At 40.7% G+C, this 23430-nt stretch overlaps 1 protein-coding gene across 5 annotated transcripts in view; it reads left to right on the top strand.

Annotated features, from left to right (window-relative positions):
- kcnab2a (potassium voltage-gated channel subfamily A regulatory beta subunit 2a) overlaps positions 1–23430 on the top strand; it is a 92522-nt gene that overhangs the window by 63685 nt on the left and 5407 nt on the right. For 4 of the 5 annotated variants that reach the window (XM_084349217.1, XM_084349215.1, XM_084349216.1 and 1 more), the window contains 12 exons: positions 7809–7852; positions 8128–8165; positions 8443–8522; positions 13249–13293; positions 14300–14344; positions 14611–14654; positions 14934–15020; positions 16741–16826; positions 17160–17280; positions 18224–18318; positions 19548–19668; positions 22374–22462. In XM_084349217.1, coding sequence (XP_084205343.1) covers positions 7809–7852; positions 8128–8165; positions 8443–8522; positions 13249–13293; positions 14300–14344; positions 14611–14654; positions 14934–15020; positions 16741–16826; positions 17160–17280; positions 18224–18318; positions 19548–19668; positions 22374–22462 — 895 coding nt within the window. Of the gene's footprint in view, positions 1–7808; positions 7853–8127; positions 8166–8442; positions 8523–13248; positions 13294–14299; positions 14345–14610; positions 14655–14933; positions 15021–16740; positions 16827–17159; positions 17281–18223; positions 18319–18452; positions 19523–19547; positions 19669–22373; positions 22463–23430 lie in introns of those variants that run through there. The other variant, XM_084349218.1, reaches the window with a different exon arrangement.

The raw sequence follows: 23430 nt of genomic DNA, 5'->3' as shown, positions 1-23430 counted from the left end.
TGTAGCACAAATAGAAGTGAGGCTATACTGTAGCAGGAGGCCAGAGCATCGGCTTACTTCAGAAAGTACTGGAGAACAGGCCAGCAGGGGAAAATGCCATTTCCCCCACAGCATCATGCTTAGTTAAGTGTATTATGAATATTTAACCTCTACATTTTTTTAATTACGCAGATGGCACAAGTTTGCACAAAGAGTTCAATATAGTTCCCAATGCAATCTCCTTTTTCTGAGCCAGATTGTCTCTGACTAAGCTAGTTTATGTCCTTTTTATATAAATATAAATATGGCTGCAAAAATTATTATTTTTCATTAATCTGTTGATTATTTTCTTAATTGATTATTTGAACTATAAAATGGAAGAAACCAGTGACAATCCCCCATAGCCCCAGGACTTCTTCAGAGGTCACATTCAAAACCCAAAAATATTCAGTTTACAGTCACAGAGGACTAGGAAAACCAGAAATTCTTATAAGGGCATCTTTAACTCAAATCTGACTCAAAATGATGACTCAATTGTCAAACCAGTTGCTGATCAATTCCACTTATCGGCTAATTGTTCCATTTCAAGGCATTGGTTACTGTTTACTTACTTTTTCCTTTGAATTTAGGATTATAAAATGCATTTAATCTGTTCTCATTGTCAGTGAATATACTCTATCAGTGTCCTTTGGCTAGGATATTGATTTAAAAGCATGTCAAGATGTTGGTGAGCAGCTGAGTGTGACATTAAGGCTTGGAATCCCCCCACAGGTTCTACTAAGTTTCTCTCTCGTTCCTCTCCAGCGTATAGCAGAAGATTTTCCACCCCTGTGGGCACTGGCAGATTTATCCCCAGACAAGAGCCTCTGAAAATGCCCGAGTTAGAAGAAAAACAAATTCAGCCTCAGGAAAAGCCTCTGAGCCGACAATCTGTTTATGTCCAAGTAAAAAAAATAATAAATAAAAAAATAAAAGCTGCCATTGACGACTGTCTTAATGTGTTTCAGTGCCAGTGGCTCTACAGTATGTTTTCTGGCTATTTGTATGAATTTGATATCCTCCAAATTAAATCACATTTGACATGTTCTCAGGCTGTTGTCAAATATGGCACTGTTAGCACATATAACAGTATAACTATATGTACCAGTGTATAACTGAGAATGTGTCTCTTTTAATGGTCCAGCAGAGCTTTTAAATCCCTCTAAGAGCAGAAATGACTGCCCGGGGCCTCACAATAAGAAGTTAACGTCCTCAAAACAAGAAATAAAACTGTCATAGCTTTGCAACTTTGATCAAATATTTAGCCTGAAAAACATCAAATGGCATTTTTTGACCAGTTACAAACAATATATATATATATATATATATATATATGATACATATAAACTCCATATTGATTGCAGTCAACAAGGAAAAACCTGAAGAGATTTACTTCAGTTTTGAGTATCATGACTGCACTTCAAGAGAGCCATGGCTGATACTCATTTAGCAAATGAGTGTGTATAAGCTTGTACACACATTAGGTAGCTGTTTAAAGGTCTCTTAAGATGACTCGGGGTAAAAATTATGATGATGTTGTGACTTTTGCTCAGGTCAGTCTGTACCAAAAGAGCATGTTTAATATGATTTGTAGGCCGAGGCATATCTGTAGCACCACAATGTCTCATTTATTCAGCAAAGATTTACAGCTCCTGAGATTTTGATTGCACTTGGCCATATTGCAACTGCGATAATATTTTGATTATTTGTTAAATGGATTGCATTTAACTAGTGCTCTTCTATTTGACCAACGGCCCAAAGTGCTTCAAAACACAAGTTGACATTTATCCATTTAGACACATTCAAATGCTGGTAGCAGAGGCTGCCACGCACCACCTGCTCATCAGGTGGGACAACCAGTCCAACATCCGCTCACAAACCAATAGATGACGCCAGGATTGGGTTCAGTATCTTGCCCACAGACACTTCGGAACAGGAGATTGAACCATCGACCTTATGATAAGTGATCAAGCTGTCTCTGTTGTACTGCAGTACCTCTTAAAGTGGCACTGTAAGGAAATCAGCAAGTCTCTAGGAAGTAATAGAATCAGTTTGTAAAACTTTTCAGACTTTTGTCACATTATTTAGTGAGCTCCTGTGTCTGCTGCTTCAATTCCATTCTTTCTGCTGAGCTTAGCTAATCGTTTCCTGGCTCTAACTCTGAACCTCTTCATCGATTCCAGTATTGGCAGGAAAGCAGATTTCCCAAAATTTCCAAATATTGGTCTTAAAAAAAAAAACAAGATAAAAGACTTTATCCATTCACCTGCAGTCACAGCTCACCCCCGCAAATCCAACTTGGGCTTTATTTGGAACAATAGTCAAGTCTCTTTGTTTTGAGTAACAAATAAAGGTCATCCAGCTGGCAGCGAGTGTGCAGAGCCTCATGGTAGAATGCTGAAGGACGTGCACAGTGAAGCCCACAACCATACATGTTTCATAACAGTGAGGTGAAGTGAAGATAATTGGATAATAGGGCTAGCGTGCTGAACGCTTGTTGGGTTTCAGCTGATGATGGAGATATTTATTATTTTTTTGGTGATCACAGGTGATGTGTTTTAGCAGCGTTTCAGAGCTACAGTAAGTGGCTCCCCTATTCCCCCTCTTTTCTTATTCCCTGGCCAGGACGTTATTTTTAATCCAATGTCTTAAGTTCTCCACTACCTCTCCCCCCTCTCTCCTAAGTCTAATGGATGTTACCTAAACCTGAATGAAGGAGGAAACCACCTGCAGCCAACATGAGCATGTGGCATTCGGTGTGTTTTGCTGAAGTCAACGCCACGGGGTGTGGTAGTATTAATAGTTCTGCTCAGTGAACATATCTCCCAACACGTTCCTCTTTACAGCTCTGTGACCTTGTTTCCTCGTTCATCACCCCCCAGTCCCCTGATTTCACATTGAATCCCTCTCACCCACTCAGTCTGCAGACTGTGACCTACCTGATGCTCCGGTATAACCAGTATGGGTTATAGAGCCTTTAATCTGGGAAGAATTGATGTTGATCTTCTCCTTCTTTGATAACAATCATAATTTTAAACTATACATTTGGCATTTTCAGAATTTAGTTGGTGCCCCTCGATGATTTAAAGGGTGCAACAGTAGACTGAACTGCTCCCCAACTCATAACTTGAGAATTGTTGTTTTTGATGGGACAGCACTCTTTATGAGGTTAGTGCTTTCTGTGTTGTTGATTTAAACTGGCTAACTAGTTTTATGGAGTATTGAGTAGATAAATGACCTACCCACTCTATTTAGTGCTATTTTAGTCAGCCACTGGCTTATACCACATTTCTTTATGAAGGCTAGATTAATTTGCTGCAGCCTGCATGTGGCTCTATATTGTTATTTTAACAGTTTGTCTCAGTCCCATTTTTAACTTCTGCACCTGTGATCTATAAATCTCAAATCAACTTAAACTGACACCGTCTGCCTTGGGATTTCCTTACTGTAACATAATCCAAGCACAAATGAGGGTTTAGTCAGGAATAGGCATGGGCAAAAAGAGAAAATCAAACTTTCTGGAAGACAAGATCACGTGATGGTGGAGGAGATTGTAACCAGGCAACATGTATTATTCGGTGGACTAAATAGTGGGTTGACAAACAAAGCCAAGCAGGCAGCTTGTGAGTGTGTCATGGATGCTCATTGTTAAGAAAGCTCATGCAAAGTTCACCTCAGGCTTTTGGCACATCCCAAATTGTAATACCCCTACATAACCAGCAGGAAAATCACTTGCGTCACTTCTGGACTTGGCTAAGAGATGAGATCATTTCCACATTAAAGTAAGGTTTTATAAGTCCCTTTCATAAATGAGACCTGTGCTTTTTACTTAATCAAAGAGCTATTTGGGTGTTTTTGCTCTGTTGCAGCATTTTTATTGACTAAACATCATGCTCAATATCTCAAGACAACCCAGACTGCACAAAATTATCACCAGACATTTGCTTCACTCACCAGCCAAACACACAATAGTAATTCATTGATTGGCTGGTAAAATTTGAACATTCAGTAGCCATTTGGCCAGTGGACGGTTAGGTTAATTTTGCACTCTGTTGCTTTGAGGCATTAGCAAAAATGTATTGATTGGTCTGAAAGGGCCACTACAGAGTTTCTCTAAAGGTCATTAATGGCCCAACAGAGGAGTGTGTGTCAGCAATGGGAAATGAGACAACCTAAATAGATAGAAAATGTCTGGCTACATCAACAGTCGAAACATTTTTTTGTTTACTGCTTATTATTGGGAAGGTATGGAGTTAGATGATTTGTCAAAACAGTTTGATGCAGCTCACACCTTCACCTTAAAACTCCACCTATGCTCATATGTCAGAGTGTTGACAGTAACACAATACACAGGTTTTTTTGTATCGGCCAATATTTTGTAGTAGTGATACCTTAATCTTCTTGTGTGCAGTGCCTGTGCCACACATTAATGACAAGCATCTTTGGGCATTTGTTTATAATCTGTCCTATTTAGGTGAAGACTTCAGTAAGCAGTGCTGGAAATCCTTAACTATAGGCAAGAGATGTACAGTACAATGGCTTGGGTAACATTAGGCTTGACATTAGACTTTTTATTACTGTGTTAATGTCCCACTGTTACACCATTTTCTTTTCCCATTTCACGTGTTTCTTCTTGAGAGAACAATACAATAATCACAAATCCAATAATCAATAATAAATGACTCTTAGGTGACCTCTGATATTTCTCCACCTTACGTTGACATTGACGGAAAAAACAACAGCACCTCCACTATTTTCCACGGGTCACCTTCCATCAATGGCAGCCAATGTCAGCAGCAGAGCTGTGATTAACTCAGACATGTAGGATTCATTATGTGAAGCTTAAGTGTAATGCATCCTGTGCATGTGAACAAGCCCCAAATAGATCACCAAGCTAGCTTTAATCAAATTATCTAACATACCAACATGTAAACCCTTGACTTGTCCACTTGGACTCTGGGCTGCTGGGATCAGAAGCCAGATGTTCATAGAAACCTCAAAGAAAGGTTACCTGGTAAACAACCCTACTGGACATGTGTTACAGTCTCTACATGTCCTGTCCACTGAATCTCATCCAGCTTTGTCCCTGCGGCTGCTGTGGTGTTGCTGTCCTGTACTGTACCTGTCTCCTTCATTATTGAGGAGGATGTGAGAAAGATGACTTTACTGTTGTGGTTCGTGTCTGCTGAGGCTCAGCGGGAACCTGACCCTGGCCTGCTCACAGGCCGTGGCAGAGGGTCATCGCATCTATGCACGATGCAGTATTCAAGGCCGGTCTAGTAAAATATTGAACACAACAATGTGCTGACAGAGGGACATCCTTACAATGAGAACAATGGCAAGGGCAGAGCTATGTATTCTGATACCCTTGTTACTTATTTTTAGGTTTGGGGAAGTGCTTAAATTCATGGATGCTGTATGTGCAGTATTCATGGTTAAAGCATGCTTCATGCAACACTTGCATGGTAAGCTTCGCTTTGTGCTAAGCTCTAACACATGCGGACGAAAATTGTGCAACTGTAGAAGCATGTGTGTACTAGTTTATCTAATTAGACAGGTTTACTATACGTCTTGATTGCTGAACATGCTTGTGCACTGCGTGTTAACATAATAAGCAACACAGAATCATTTAATCACATTAGGTGTTTAAATCTGGAATTATGCAAGGATTGAAACAGACTCGATGCTGAATGTACAGTAGCGCTGTACACTGTGTTCAGGGACAAACTCTATGAAAGCAGGATGAAGTGAGGCAGAATGTTTTTTTTGAGTAATGAAGACATTTTTGCACTACCATTAAACAAATGTTTCAGTCCATCATTAAAAACATGCTCCACTAACAATTTCGGCCAATAAGCAGCTTTTGATTTTGGTTATCTCTGCGTGTGACGGCGAGCAGCAGCCCCCCGAGGGGGTATTTTCCTCATGCAATTAAGAGAAAGTTAATTGTAGATCAGCTCCAGTGGTTCGCCAGGGGGGACTTGTGTTAACCTTGTCACTGCGGTGCATCGAAAGGGCACTTGGGAACACAGCTCTTCTATCACTCTCCCTTCTCCCTCATGACTGACTGTCTTATAGCGTCTATACATGACATCCTCAGGCTCTTGGATTCAAACTGTAACACGATTACAGACCTCACTGACCAAATAAGATCCTTTTTAATGAGGCTAAGTTTGACAAAACATGCTGTACTTACCAAACACTTAGACAGTATATGATTTCATTATTTTTCAGTATCGCTTGATCGCACTGAAACTTCTGTTGTTTCAAAAAAATAGTGGATTTTCAGCTGTGAAATGTCTTGAGTTTGAAGCATGGAAATGAATGGAGAGACTCTGTAAGCATCCATGGTGGTGCAGTGAAGTAAAAGAGTGGAACTAATGATGCTGTATGATGAAGTGAACATTTAACTGGATTAACGCCTCTAAAAAAGAAAGTACTGTACATGGAGATACATCAAAAAGAAACTTAAAGCTTCTGAAAAGCTTTTTTTTTCTGTGTCACTACAACACAAATGTATCCCGGTAAGCCTGCTTAGAATGGATGTGATACCGTGGAGATTTTCATATTTATTTTAAACGCTTTAGTCAGTGTTTTAGGACTTGGTGTTCAGGCCACATTGAAAGAAGTGTTTTGTTAGTCACTGCAGCAATTCAGCAATCTTACCATGGCTTCACAAAACACCCACACACACACACAGTCCCACTCACACATGCAGTCACAAGCGCAGTCTCATAACACGCACATCTGCACTCACACACGCCGTACACCTTTCCTCTGTCTCCCTCTCCACTCCTTTTCACTGTATTTCTATACAGGCAGTCTTGTAAAAATAAATTAGATATCCACCCACATGCTCACTTTGACTCCTGCACATGTTACATCATCTCTGATGCCACATTTCTTTTATCTCTTTACACTGCCAGCTTATTTTTTCAAGGAGGTTGACCAGAGGTAGCGTACTTTTTTTTTGACTGTTTAATAATTTCTCAGATCAGTGGAATCTGAAGAAGCTATTAAGGTCTGAAGACACACACCTGAAAATAAAGATATAGCAGCAAATGTAGTTTTTCAGTACTCATAACAAATCTGTTATGATGTTGCCTTTTAAACCAAGAACCACAGGCATCTTAGAAACGTTTAAAAGCTCACACAAAAGAATCAAAGAGCCAAGCAAAGCTGTGATTGTCAGCAGAGGGGTCTGTCTGGGCTGTGATAGGCTCAGAGACGCCAGCTTTAGGAGCGAGTCGTCGTGAGTAGTCGAGCTTCCGCGATGCTGTGAGGGGGATTTTAGTCAGATGGCGGCTGAGGGATCCTGGTGTGCTGCGGGAAATTTCAGTGGATGTCATGGTGGGCCTGCTTAAGACCCACTTCCTCTCTTTGACTTTCCCTGACATTTCGCTGCACACACACACACACAAACACACACACATATTCTTATTGTCAGCAGCACACATGTTACTGTCCTTCCTTACCCATCCTATCTACATGTGTCAGTGCTGCAGTGGATGCAGACTGGCTTCAAATCCATACAAAGCCCTGTTCTCCTCAGCATCCATGACTGTAAGCTTCCACCGCCATAAGGACCTTAAGAACAGAATTTTCTCACATTACAGACGAGTGATTGGCTTGTTTGTTTATTTATTTATTTATCATATCAATCAAAGTGAAAAATTTGACTTAAAGTCCTTACTGTAATGGTCATAGCCACCGCCAGAGTGAAAAATATCACAAATCACTGCCACCTCAGTGCTGCATTAATGTTAACATAATTCTTTCTGTTTTGACAGGAACCTTGGGAAGTCGGGCCTGCGGGTGTCCTGCCTTGGATTAGGTAAGACTGTCTAAGATCTTTTCTTAGTTTTCTGCACTGCATGGACTTTGTATAACAGATTTGGTGAGGAACTCATAACCCCATGGTGCTTTATCATTAAATGGGGACAAAAGAGTGTTTTAGGATTGAAAATGTAAGTTCCAGTGACTCTGCAGATTTTAATATACTATCCTTTTCTTGGCTAGACCTTATTTCTTGTACTCATCTGCTCATCTCTGTGCACATGTGTTTATGTGCATATAACCTAACCCCACCTTCCCTGTCACCCTCTGTAGGAACATGGGTGACGTTCGGCGGACAGATAACAGATGAGGTGAGAGCAGATGGATTCTGTCATCTTCCATCAGTCAAAGCTCGGGAATGGAAACCCACCATATGATCTGGATTGCTCAAGAAGCCTATTTTTACTTAGACTGAAAACATACTGCCAGAGGGAGTCAACAGCTAGAGAAAAAACAGGATGAAAAAGCCATCTATAGTGTTGTGAGGGAAGTTTAATAATTAAAAAGTCCTAACACCTCACATCGGTGGTCTCTCACCCCGCTGTCGTCTCCCCCCTGCCTGTTCCTCCCCCCCTGCTCTCTCAACAGATGGCAGAGCAGCTGATGACTCTGGCCTATGAAAATGGCATCAATCTGTTTGACACAGCGGAGGTCTACGCTGCTGGAAAGTGAGTATATCCTGTGGCACAGGTCACTTAGCAGTGAGCAGTGACACTGCATATCACCAAGCTGCTCACGTGTGATTGACCATAAAAACACAAAGTAGAGATTATATGCTAGTGACAGCAGCTTTGTCTAAGTGTCAGGTGCAGCAAGCAAATGTTCAGGGGATTAGAGAGGATTAGAATACCACATTAACACATCCAGACTCATGGTAGACCGTCCCTGATACGTAACGGGTCATTTTACCAATTTAAAAGAAAAAAACATATTTTACGCTGCTATAGACGTGCTTTTCAAGTACAATGAGGGTAAATAGATTTGACTATTGTGCTCAATGACTCATGAACAATATGTCACTGTCATTACCCAACAATTCACAACAATCATTGTCAGCACTTTTCAATGGGACTATTAAATTGGTAGAAAGTAAGTCCCAGTGACCCTTTAAAGGGACAGTCCATCCCCAAATCAAAAACACATATTTTTCCTTGTTCGCCTGTAGTACCATTTATCCATCTAGATTGTTTTGGTGTGAGTTGCCGAGTTTTGGAAAAACTGGCCTTAAAAGTGTCTGCCTTCTCTCCAATAAAATTGAACTAGATGATACTCGGCTTATGGTGTTCAAAAAATACATATTAAAAATCTCAAAAGCAATGTCTCTGTCAAGAAATCATGACCCTGTTACTCAAGATAAACCACAGACCTTGTTGTGAGCCGTTTCATGTAGGAACTACTTTCTTTCCACCAAACCACACAAAGTCACAGTGCAGACGGAAGCGTGCGTCTACTCATGGACGAGAGGCTAGCTGACTACTAACTAAGCTAGCTAACATTACAGCTCAGCTCAGCTTAAAAGGATGCCGTTAATTTTGTACTGTACAGTTTACACCGTCACAAGCACAAGTCTTTTATCCATGAATAGAGTTGATATGTTTGGTGGGTATAGTTAGGTAGAAAAAAAAAAGTTCCAACATAAAACAACTCTCTGTGGATTATCTTGAGTAACAGGGTCATGATTTCTGGAAAGAGACACTGCTGTTGAGTTTTTACAAAGTATTCTTTTGGCACTTTGAGCACCACATCTAGTTCCATTATATTCGAGAAAAGGCAGACATCCCTACGGCTGACATCTCTAAAAGAGGAAAAATTGGGGTTGAACTGTCCCTTTAAGGGTTAGGCAGATTGATGACTCTGTCCTTGATTTTTTGACCTGACATCAGGGTCGTCCTTTTCATCAACACCTCATCAGTGTTGCAGTAATGTGAGGGTTCAGATATTCATAGTCTGGGTCTAAATTTACGGGACAGCCAGGGTTGATATTTTTAACCCCACAAAGCAGCCTTGTATTGCCTCATGTGCGTTATGTAGTGATGGTTTAACTTCCAACGTGGATTAATCAGGCTTTGTAGTAACTTGGGTGCTTTGAAATAATCTAAGGGATTAGCCTTTGCAAACAGTATCTCTGATTAACCGCACCAAGTCCCTTTTTTTAATCCTCCTAAGGATATTCTAGTATTGCCATTATGTTTAGTGAGATTCGGCAGAGTGCCAATGCCTCGAAAAAGAAAATTAAAAGAAAACAAAAAGAAGAGAAACATCCTGTAGGTCTCAGTGGTTTTCCTCATTTCTTATCTAATGCCTCAGCAGCTGTTGTCTGCGAAACGTCATCACTGTGTGCTTCATTGTTTTGCAAAGCTCTCAACAATCTGCTGTTTTAGCCTTGTTGTTTAGGATGTGTCCTGAAAAATGTGATCTCTGACACAGAAGCATCACCAACTCTGACTCTGATCACCGTGCCACCATGAAACAAACCACAGTTTGACAGAAAGGACAAATCTGTTCGGCACGTGCACATGTTTGTGACAGCATGTCACACAGCTCGGTGTGTGTTGCACAGGTGTTAATCCTGACAGCTTCCAGGAGCTTATATTACACACATGCACAGGAGTAGAACAAATCACACACTTTGCACATCAGAATGGGGGGAAAAAAGCTTTCATGTGAAGTCTTTGGTTCTGGTTTAGTGTGATTCCCTCATCAGTCAGACTCAGAGAACGTGAAGTGGTGTTGGTGGTTGCACAGTCAGGTAGCTGTGGACAGATAAACAAGGTTTGTAAGCTGTGCTCGCACTCGGAGCCTTGCTCACTCACAGTGCTTGGCAGTTGTTGGCTGTTTGCTTGGTATATTTGTCCTGGCTTCACCCTACAAAAACAGAGAAACAGTCACAAAACAAACATTCAGCGCAAAGATATATTTAGATGTAGATTGTGATTCTTAACTAGCATATCCAACATAATATGCAGGATACTGTTTGTCAGAAATGTATAAATAAATATGTATAATTGCACAAATAAACATGCTCTTCTCATCCCATCTAGCTGCTGTTATCAGCGAACACATATGGTGTCAAAGCATTTAAAAGTATCCTGGTAATTGGCAGAACAGAATTTCCTTCTTCATTTGCTTTCAGGCTTTCAGACATTTTGCTCCAGATGCATAGTAATTGCATGGTATTGTGTGAAACCAGTGACAAATTGGACGCATAATTACAGAGAAATCTAAAAGTAATAAAATATTGTAAATCCATGAATAATGCAGCATTATGTCAGTGGCTACTGCCGTAAGTCATAACATCAACTCTGGTATACAGACCTAATTAATGGATGGATGAAGAAAGTTAACCTGCTCAAGGCACACTGAACCTTATGTTTGGGCTCTCAAATTACTCACATTTCCGAAGGGCAACACACAGCGAGCTGTGTGGGTGTTTGCCAGACACACACACACACACACACACACACACACACACACACACAATATTATGCACACAAACACACATGTTATGCTCTCAGGGGAGTGCTTGACTGCTCGTTGTTTGAGAAGGTGTTGGTCACGCTGGCAGGGTCTCAAACAACCAGTGGTAGTGCAACCTAATGTAGTACTCACGCAATAAAATATTCATTCATATTTGAATGAATTGACCCTTTAATGAATGACAAGAGTAGGTAATAATAAATACATATATGCAGGGTTTGATATTAAAGCATGACCATTATATAGAGAAAAAACACAGACTCACAAAAGAGGAAATAATCAACAATATGGAAATAAAGTAATTAATTTATATATTGTTGAGTTCTTCTTCCCTCTACAAGAATCCAGACAACGACATATAAGTACCTGCGAAGTGTTGGCTGTGACACGCCTGCAGTATTTACATATACAGGGCCTGTCAGTACAGTATGGCTCAAAGCAGCCTCACAGCACCAGTAAGATCATGTCTGGTAACAGTATACAGAATGACACAGCAAAATGTGTGAAGAAAAATAAGATCAATTTAAGATCATTAATTATTAACTCATACTGTCAAGGAGAAGAAAGAGGGTGTGAAATGTTTGTCAGTAGCACATTTGAAAACAAAAGTAACAAAGCATTTCACAATAAAAGTTTTTTGGCATTTTCGTCAGATTTTCTGAACCATTTGAATTGAATTAATTTTATTCTATAAAATGTCAGAAAATAGTGGGAAAAAAACCATCACAATGTCTCAGAGCCCAACAGTGACATCTTAAAATGACCAAAAGTCCCAAACTGAATAATTATAAGTCAAGTCAGTTCTATTCATTTAATGCCAATTCGCTAAAACTTATCTCATCACACTTTTCAGTTGGAGCAGGTCCAGACCATACTCTTTAATTTATTTACAGAGACCCAACATTCTCCCATGAGCAAACACTTGGCGACAGTGGTGAACTGCCTCTTAACAGGCGGGAACCTTGGAGCAGATCCGTCTAAAGGTGGGCGGCCATCTGCCTTGACTGGTTAATATCACAAAAGAGGAAGAAAAGCAGAAAATCCTCTCATTTTAAAAAGTTGACACCCGTGAATGTGCTTTAAATATGTATTAACAGAATAGGTGCCAATTATTGATAAAGCATTTCAGCTCTAAACTAGACTCATCCAGTCAAAGGGCCTCAATGATGAGATGTTTGAAAAATACCATAATTTTCCTTTAAACAATGTTTCATTCAGCAATCCCAGTGGCTGACATTTTTACGGACATGATAGTCTCTGTCTGATCCACAGCCACATGTCAGACTGTCGCACCACTCGACACTGAAACACCAACACTGGCGGAGCACTAATGCACTGTGTCACAGGGGAGATCAATTGTGGCCCTTGTAGTTTTCAACACACTTTTGACCCAACAAAGCACCATTTATTTGTAAACCGCATCGATTAGAGCAGCTAGCTCCACTCATCAGTGCACCCAGAATGAATCCAAGACAAATACATTATATGTGTAGTTTCAAATACATTATATGTGAAACTGCTGTTATGAGGAGGCGAGTCATTATTTGTTAGAGAGGGAGGACTGGGGAGACATCCTACTGACAGAGTTCTGCCCGGCCCTAATGAGCCCCACGATGATCCTAATGTCACTCATTAGCACCCCTGTGGCTTCTAATGAGTGACATAGTGGTGGCTCCACAGCACAGCTGGCCCGGGCCCTGCTGACTCTGACCTGGCAGCTCATTCACACTCACCACTCCTAAATAGGTTCTCTTTAAAATGAAAGCTGTCTTATGCATTATACAGCGCGTGGGCAGAGTTTGGGCCTCGTTCTTTAATTTAGGGCTTAAAATCATTCCTCAGACTGGTGTAAACGCTCTTATCATTTTAAGACTTATCTTTATTTAATCTTGCCTTCTCTCCCCGTCTGCTTCACAGGGCAGAGGTGGTGCTCGGAAACATCATAAAGAAGAAAGGATGGAGGTATGAGGCACACTTAAATTGAGTTTGGAGGGTTTTAATTTCCGTCCCAGCCAGCCTCTCTAATCTTTTATCATCTCCTCCTTTGCACATTTTGGGAGCGTGTGTGTTGTGATCTGGAACGGTAAGTCGGAGAGATGAAAGATTAATGCACAGCGGTCGTGCCCACACTCCTGTGTCCCTCCTCAAAGACGCTAAATAATTGATGAACTTCTAGTGCCTTGTCTTCTACTTTGTCGGCCCTGGATTGGCAGTTGTATAGCTCTGTCAGGTTGTACGCCCACAACACTCATTCACTGGGCGAGACCTGACACAGTCACATGTATTGTTGGATGTGGTTGTGCCTGACATTGAAAGAATAAGGTAGAAATGCATAATTACCCAAAAGACGTATAGGAGCTTTTCATCCTAGCGCTTAATAGAGCTGCAGGAGTGAGTCCTAAAACCTGGGGATGAGTTTGCATTTTTCAGTCCGTTCACTTGTCTCGAAGTCAGTTGTTTTTTTCTGTCTGTTTGGGTAAATGACTGAAATAATCTCTGGCAACAGAAGCTGAAGTGATGTTCGTGTTTCGTTATATGACACAAAATAGGGACCTTAAAGGATACGTTCACACAAAAATGAGAATTCAGTCATGATCTACTCAACCTAATGCCGATGGAAAGTCGGGGGAAGTTGCCGCAAGTTTAATGGCATATTAACGTCTCGGAAGCTTAGCAACTGCAGTGAAGATTTCAGCTTTAAAAAGGGTGTAAATAACGTATTTTCAAATCAATTTGGGATCTCGGGGCTTCCAGAGACTTGGATTATGGTGGACAAGCTGTATGGAGCCATTTTACAATGTTGTTTATTTTTGTTTGTGTTTTTTACATTCTAAAACAATTTCCCAACTTCACCCGACTTTCCAATCTGCTTCTTTTTTTGTTTTCTTTTGTTGCTATTTTGCTTTGTCTGTGAGTCTGACAGGTGTTGTAACAGATGTGCTTTAATTTTCCTTTTATTTTTTTTTAGACGCTCAAGTCTGGTGATAACAACAAAGATCTTCTGGGGTGGAAAGTAAGTTTCATCTGGTTGCTTCTTTGAATAAGCTCGCCTGTCCGAACGAGAAACGATCCTCCTGTGTAATTTTTCTCGGCTTGTTTGATGCTCCCGGTAATGGGATCATGTGTCATCCAGACTGAACTCTTTCTATAACGCTGAAACATTTATTAGATCATATTTCACAAAGGATATATGATATTATATTATCGTGGAGGTGCGGCTCCAGTCATATTTCAAGTAATTGTTCATAACGTGGTCTGTTTTTTAATGTTTTTTTGTAGAGCGGAGACTGAAAGAGGTTTATCCCGAAAACACATTATAGAAGGTAAGGAGCAGCGCTGCAGTTTATTGGATTAAATGCTGACACCACAACAACAAAATACTTCCTAATTAGTTGCTTTGGCTTTAGGGAGTCAAAGCTGCATTTTTAATAATTGACAAACTTTGGGGGTTTTGGAGTTGCCAAGAAAACTTGTGGGCACAATAACGCTTTGAAAATAAATAGCTTGAGAATCCTCTACATTAATTATTCGGCAGTATACATAGATCGGGTTTTTTTAAAGAATATGAATGTACGTTCACTAACTGTTGTGCTTATTTCTAGGTTTAAAGGCCTCTCTAGAAAGACTGCAGTTAGAATATGTGGATGTGGTTTTTGCGAACAGACCAGACCCTAATACACCTATGGAAGGTAACTCTTCTAATGTCTCTTCTTAAACCTTTGATACTTTTGAATTATTTTATTTATTTATTATTTTGTTCTTGCCTTCTCACACACTTAACCATGTTTTCCTCATGTTTTCTCATGTTGCACATTAAAAAAAAAACACACCTCTTTTCTGTCTCTATGACTACTGCAGCGTGAAGACTCAAATATACAAACCTCTTGTAACTGAAAAATCTATTTTTAAAAGCTGCATGTTGTCCTGGTGCTTCCACCTCCACAGTCAGAACGAGGATAGATAGATACTGATGCTGGAGACCTTTAAATGGCAGAGTGCTAACTGTGTGTGGGCTCAGTTGGTCTCACAGTATGCATCTGCTCCCATGTCACAGTTCCCCCTTCGGGTTAGAGTTCGGTCAGAGGTCACCTTCCTGCCTTCAGTTTGATGCCTCACTGGCTCCGGCTCTTTCACAATACTTCAGTGTCTTGTTAGTCAGAAGTAGCTGGTGTTTTCTGACGTAAAAGTCGAGGCGATTCTTTTGCCCATCTGCCCTTTAAAGACTGCACACAGTTCACATGGACAGCTTTGAGTCTATGTCTTCAGACCACAGTAGTTCGACCATCTGGTATGTTTTATTCTGGCAGGAGCTGAAGGGCAGTAACACAGGGTGAAGTGGAGCTGAGCCGCTGTTCTGTCAGTTTACAGAGAAACCCTCTTAAGCCGAGCACCCGCTAGATGATAGGAAGGCAGATTTGGTTGTCCGAGAGACTTTTCAGGATTATTAAAGCGTGACGTGCCCTTGTTTTATTGCAGTCTGGTGCTCCTGGTCTTGTCTGGGACACCCAGGTCGTTCTGTACAGCCACGTTTCCACACAAATTACCTGGAAGTCTTAGTCCCACAAAAGTAAAAGGTTCCTTCAGACTTTTTTCTGCGTGTCCAACCTGCAACTGCAACAATTATTTGATAATGGAAATGCACGAGTTCCTCCAAAGGTTCCTAGTCTCCTTCGTAGTATATTTTGTCCGGCAGTCGGACAAAATGAATCACCACTAAAGACGGAAATTAAAGTTGGGTAATGTGAGATTACATTTGCCGTCAGATATGGCTGTAAAATGAAATTCCCTATCTGATGGCTTTGAATAAAATGAAGTGATGTGTTGACAGAATAACATGAGATTAATCTGTGTAACATTCGGTCAAGCCTGGTCAGCACATTAATGGAAAAAACCTTAATCCCTGATGTACTTTTCATTTTATGAAGGAAACATGTATATTTTTCCACCCTCTTTGCTTAAAATGAATAAAACTAGTCCAGTGTGAGGACACTTTGTCTGTGATTAAAGAGTTGATCTGCTGTAAATGTGCCTGTCATCTCTAATTTATTTCACTTTCATGTTCCCCTGTAGCTGATCAAAAAAGACAGACTCTGGTGGATTTTAACATGAATGTCATTCAAGTGCGCCTTGTTCTGAAAAGATGTCACCCTCATCAGAATGAATCACTCACCATTCTGATTAACATAATCAGCTTTTCCACTTCTCTCCCGAATGGCCCAGTCCATTTGGATTGCAAATGATAACAAATACATCTTTTATAATAATCAAGAACAAGCAGCTCAGACACACGTACGGATGACATTGTCGGCTGTTTCATTGTCGAGAATGAAGAAGAGAGAAAATACTGTTCTGTAAATACAACATGGTGTCTCTAGCATTGAAAGCGGTTTTGTGTATTTTTACTTGCAGAAACGGTTCGAGCAATGACCCATGTGATAAACCAAGGCATGGCCATGTACTGGGGGACATCCCGCTGGAGCCCGATGGAGATAATGGTGAGAGTCAGTGCATCTGTGTGGAGACAGAGCAAATATTTATTTACAACATAGCCTGAGGAGGTGTTTTCCTACATCACAAAGATTTGAATTTATTTCTGACCTCGCTGTATCCTACCTTCTCCTATTCTTGATGGTATTTATATTGTGTGTGTGTGTGTAGGTACATTTGTATGTGTGTGTGTGTGTGTATATGTATGTATATTTATATGTATATATATATATATATATATATATATATATATATATATATATATATATATAGTGTATGTATGTGTATAGCATTGTGCTCTATACAAGCCTCATCTTGTTTATTCCCTTGTTTTTCTTTAGGAAGCGTATTCTGTGGCACGACAATTCAACCAGATTCCTCCCATTTGTGAGCAGGCTGAGTACCACATGTTCCAGAGAGAGAAGGTGGAGGTGCAGCTACCTGAGCTCTTCCATAAGATAGGTGAGAGGTGATGGACGAGTGGCTTTCCATAGAGGATTGGTTGAAGCCATCTTTACGGTACAGTAGGGCTTCAAAAGTACTTCTGTATACGCAACAAATTCTGTACAAACAATGCAGCGACAAATTTGAACTCTTTTATATCTTTTACTTCAGTCTCTCTTTCAAACGCAACGCAGCCAAAACAATGTTTGAGTGCTACTTGAACAGAGAGGGATGGATAAGAATTCACAAGCCAATGTCCTTAACTTCAAGGCTTCAGTCACCACTATTTGGAGCTGAAGCTGATGAGTACTTGGGACTACTGCACTACTTTACATGGGAATAAAGGGCGATTGTATCATTTCCCTCTGAAGGAAAAAAAAAAACAGATGTTAGCGGTTGTTAGGGGGTTTTTCCTCCGGCGCGAAAGGAGTATTAGGACGGCTATTTTTCTTTCTGTGTGGACACACAAGCCAGAAAACAAACTAGCATCCTGCACATCAATATACAGCAAACACATTAGCAAGAGGAGACGACACCAGATGCTCTCAGGTGTGAACAAGTACACTCCAGGTGAATGCGAGGTGCTCTTGAAGATAAACTGATTAACTTAGTTAAAGGAAGCGCGTAGGCTTACTTCAGGCACACTTGCTCTCAGCCAAGGATGTTGTCAAAAAGCCTTTATTTTTAAAGAAATAAAGGCTTTTTAACAACATCCTTGGCTCGGAATGTGTGTGCCTGAAGTAAGCCTATTTGCTTGGTACCACAAACACAGTATTTTTTATGATATGGAATTCAACACAATGTTTTATTACTAAATCTCTCGAGCTCATCCAGTCAGTTCTCCTACAAACAAGAGGACACAGAAAAACAGAAGTCCTGTCAGACGGACAGATCTGCTCTTGAGGAGCTAATGTTGCTAAGATAAGATAATTTTCATGATGATCACATATTTCTGCCTTAGGTGTGGGGGCCATGACGTGGTCACCACTGGCCTGTGGGATCATCTCAGGGAAATATGACGGCAGGGTGCCCCCCTACTCTCGGGCTTCTCTGAAGGTAGACGCACCTCGCTCCGCTGTTTCCTGTCTTTATCCCACTCTGATCATCTGTGCCGGTGTCACTGTTTCGTGTTTCCCCACTGGTTGCTGGTTGTTTGTTTTGTTTGTTTATTGTGTGTTTGTGTCTTTCAGGTTCTGTAAATCGGTGCACGCCTCATATCTGTGTGTTTTCAGTGCCATGTTGACACCATGCGCTGTGTACCTTTTCCCGAGCAGCGCTGTTTGATGCCGTTTGCCAGCTGGTGTCGGCTTAACGCATTTCAGTGCACATGAGCACATAAATACAAACACACAGAACAACAGTGCAGCATGTAAACATATTTTTTAAAATTGGTTTGTTTTCATGGATACCAACACTTTTTAAGCCAAAACTAAGCGGAAGATAAGTCATGAAGCATTTTAATGTTATTCCAGGCAGCTCAAATGTGACCTACAATTATTTTTTCAAAGACTTGTTTCCCTCAAAGCAGAAGGGAACCACACAGCCATGACAATGAACAGTAATGAGGAGGAGGAGCAGTTTTAATGATTTAATTCAGTGAGCACTGAAGAAACCCAGAGGAATATTTCACTTTTAGCAACCACAGATTCCACATTATGTCAAGTGATGTTACTAAAAAACATTATTTTGACGCCCTGAATTTGAACAAAAAAAGAGTCCAGCACCTGACTTAGTGTGGTGATGTGTCTGTGTAGTGGAGTGGCATGTTGTGTACCTGTGGTTGTGTGTCAGTGACTGATCTCCTGGTTCATGAAAATAGCTCCATGTTGGTGTTGTGCAGTACTTGGTGACGTGTGTAGAATGTGCTGCTGCTTCCTGTTTGGTTCAGTGTTGCCTGTGGATGTTTGTGGTATTTGGCTCTTTACACTCAGTGATAATTGTTACTGGTTTCTAACTTGTTACTGATGGATTATAGTATGATTTTTGATCCTTGATACTATATAAAGATGACTGTTTTGACTCAGCTGAGCAGATATTTAAACAGGTACAGTACTAGTCAGTTAATTAGAAAATTCTTCTTAATATAATGTTTTTTAACTAAATAATAAAGAACTAAAAATCCAGAATTGCAGGCAGCATCTCTGTAGCTTTGTTTCCCCGGCTGAGGAGTAGGCAGCAGGAGACAGAGTCACTTGTTTAAAAGCAGGCCCTGGTGACACGGGAGCTGCGGCGCAGCGGTGTGAGCAGGGCTGTGTTTTTGAGCAGGTGTGCTGTGTTTTCGACAGGGTTACCAGTGGTTGAAGGACAAGATCTTGAGCGAGGAGGGCCGGCGTCAGCAGGCGAAGTTGAAAGAGCTGCAGGCAATCGCGGAGCGGCTGGGCTGCACTCTGCCCCAACTCGCCATCGGTACGCAGATACACTCTGCCGCTCTCTCTCTTTCTGTCTGTCTGTCCGTCCCTCTGCCTCGGACGGGCCCGAGGTCAGCCACGCTCTCGCAGCTGTGTGCTTTAACTGTTGGTGTGTTGTGTTGTGTTGTGTTGTGACGTGACGTGAAGTGACATGTGTTTGTGCTGTGAGAGAAGGAAATGAATCATTTGGCAGAAATTTGAGAATCGGACAATGAGGTATATAGTGTGTATTAAAGGGACAAACTCCTCATCTCTAACATTGTCTCTCAGGCACCACAGGGTGTCTGCAGGTCCTTAAAAAGTCTAAAATAAGTCACTTAATAATTTTATATTGTATTTGTGAAGTCTTCATGACCACAAACTTTTTGTTTCATCTTTTAAAATATTTTTTTTTCTTCTGCGTCAAAGTCCACATTTCTGATGTTACAAACCTACTGAACCTAACACTGTCTGCTTACTTTATACCTGCACATACCTGTAGGCAAAATATAGATAAAGCTAATATTCCTACCAGAAACCTACCTCTGCACAGTACCACATACATACTTCTTTCCTGCAATTCTTGGAAATGTTAAGGAAAGGATGATTTGTTGATAAAAACGGTATCAAGTCTCAAAACAACAATACAACAACAAAAAGAAAAAAGGAATTGCAGTAATAGAATATAGAGTATCTCCCAAACAAGGATCTGACTCGGTGCCTTTGAAAACATTAAGAGAGTAACATAAATATGAAGATAAGGAATACAGACATGTTTACAGTATATATTTGTGTATGCAGCTCTGTGGTGTTAACATGTATTTAGCTGTTTCCAGTGTCAGCATTAAAATAGCATCCTGCACATAAATCCAGCGAGTGGCCGATATCGATTCACTGCCGGGCAGGAAAGTGAGAATGTGCAAACCCCGAAGACGCACAGTCCTGCGAGGGCCGTTAAAGCGTCACACATTAGGGACGCGGCGAGTAAATCTGGGACTCCCTCTCCCATCTCGGCGCAGATCGCTGCAGATTTTTCACCCTTGCAGTAACGCGGTGTCATAGATTAGGTTTCACGGCCCATTAGCGGACACCCTCATCTCTCCCAATTACCATAAATCCTTCCAGCCCTCCTGAAGGCAGCGCAGAAGATTAATGTGCGCCAGGAAGTCCTCTACATCACTGTGGCACTCCAGTATTGAATAAAAACTATAAAAACGATGACGGCCTCCTTCCTTCAGCTGGACTCTGAGGCTCCTGGAGCAGCTGGCTGTGAGAGGGACAGTTGAGTTCATAGATGTTGTTGGTGTCTGAGGGGCCTGAGGGAAGGTTTACATTTGTGTCAGTCCAGGAGAAGACCTTCAGCTGCTGTCATTTTCAGATTTGTGTAGAAATATAATCCCACTATTACAGCAAAATTCTCCCTCTTTATGCTGTAATCTGTTTACAAGAGTATTTTTTTTTCTCAGTTGCAAAAGCACGCAGTTGTCTTACATAATAGCTCACAATTATAATGGCACACCAAGTTTCTGTGTCAGTGCTCAGAGAGATCCCAGAGAAGTGTTTCCTGCATATTATTAGCAGGGGGTAGAGTTTATTATACTTTATACTTCTACTGCACTTAATTTCAGAGGGAAATATTGTAGTTTTTGCTCGTCTACTTTTATTTCACACTTGGATTCACTGACTCAATACATCACGTTGGTATGATAGCAGATATTGATCTTATTAAGTGAGGTTTTTATAATGACACCACTGATTAGATACAGTTGATCTGTCATTTTAAAATTCAGTGTTTCATTCAGTCATGGTGGGGCTGCTGACTCAGACACAGGAAGTCTCCCGTTACCTCCGGGAAAATTATTCCACGCCATGAGGTATACGGATTTTAAATTTAGGAGAAAGAGATAAAAGGTATTGGATCTGTATTCGGTATCAGCAGCTGAGCTAATACTGTAGAATCAGATTTATTCGTTGCATCGCTGAAAACCCAATTTCACAGGTTCCTTCTTTAGGATATAATATTTAACATTTCGGCATTAACGTGTCTAAAAACGACTAGACCTTTGATATAAATTCTGTTTAGTTGGGCACTTACACAAGTTGAAACCCAGAGAAATCTGTAGTTTTACAGAAGGTATAACAGTGTTTTCATTTGGTTACCTGTCACTGTAACAATCAACTATCAGAATATAAGTATAACAGATTATGTAATAGTGTAAATGAATGTCCTTTAAACCATAAATAACATTGACATTCTGCTGCATACATGTTAATTCATTAGTGATATTAAATAAAATACATTAATATAAATAGATGTTCTGTTGCACAGTGAGTACTTTCACTTTTGATGGATCAGGCACTTTTTGGTGATAATACTGCTGCTATTCAAAATCTCATTTAAAAGTAAAGGAATTTTGCTTGTCCTGGAGTATTTTTATACTGTGGTATGTAAAGGATCTGGTAGTGTGTAAGTGTGATGTGAGCGGCCCGCTGTAATTTTGTAATATTTCAACAGTGGACAGAAGTGTTGCATTGGCTTCCATGTTTTATCACAACGCTTTGGTCGTTAATGGATCATTTGACTAAAAAAAAATCAATCTGCTGTGTGTGTGTGTGAAGTGTTGTTTTGGAAATGTTGTGCAGTGTGTGCTTGTGTGCTCTAAGCGTGCGTGTGTGTCCAAAGTGATGGTGGGGGTGTCATTGCTGTTTACTGGTCTCCTGCAGCGTGGTGCCTACGGAACGAGGGGGTGAGCTCTGTCCTTTTAGGGGCGTCCAACACCGACCAGCTGATGGAGAACATAGGAGCAATACAGGTGAGGCGTCAATATGAGTGTGTGTGTGTGTGTGTGTGTGTGTGTGTGTGTTTGTGTGTGTCCACGTGTTCGTGGTTTCCGCAGAACAAATCAGCGGTTTAATTTGTGAAAATGTGACCTGACCTGTTTCATCAGACCTCGTATTCGTGCCTTACAGTCCGTATCAGCAGCCTCCTCTCCTGGGTACAGCTCGGCCTCTTGGGCAGTTTGCCGCTGCACGCTTGGGTGCTTTACTGTACCGAGTTAATAAGGTCAGCGGAGTATCAGTTGCCAGGGGGATTGGAGACAGGCTCACAGCCACTTCTTCCTCTCCTGATAAGATGCACTCCTTTAATGGGGTTTTCAGACCGGTGGGGGTTTACATCCTCTCCTCACATTATGTCTTGCCCGCAGCAGAGAGCGTCCCTGCTCTTCTCTATTCTCATGCTTTGTGTGTCTTCCTCTGTGTGTGTGTGTGTGTATGTACACACATTATGTGTGCACACTATATGTCTCCGCTCCCTGAGTACATTTGATATTTCAGTTTTGAAATGCTACACTCACATTTCCCAGGGGCTCCGCAGTTTTCCTTTTACTGGGAACTTTACATCAAGGACCCAGAAGTGGACACACAGGAATGAATACACACAAGCTTACTTATTTTTTCTCTAAGTATTTATTTAATATCTACACAGTGAGAAGAGAAAGATGTAGAACAAATCATATTTTACATTTTCTACCGGAGTATAGTTTTCATTGAATTACATTATGGGGAAATTAAACTATTTGTCTATTAAGAAAATGACTGTTACAATAAAAATACATTTTCATATATATTATTATAATGTAGCAGTAATAAACAATACAATAACTGACTGGAGGCATTCTGCTGTGTAATGAGCACTTTTACTGCAATAATTTCTGTACATTTAGCTAAAGATGCTTTTACTTGGTTTAAATTTTGAAAAGGGACCTTTACTTGTAATACT

The sequence above is a fragment of the Pagrus pagrus genome (genome assembly GCF_965226575.1).
Source record: "Pagrus pagrus genome assembly, chromosome: 3".
Lineage (NCBI taxonomy): Eukaryota > Metazoa > Chordata > Actinopteri > Spariformes > Sparidae > Pagrus > Pagrus pagrus.
Note: the sequence above shows the minus strand (reverse complement) of the source record. Positions and strands in the feature narration are given on the sequence as shown.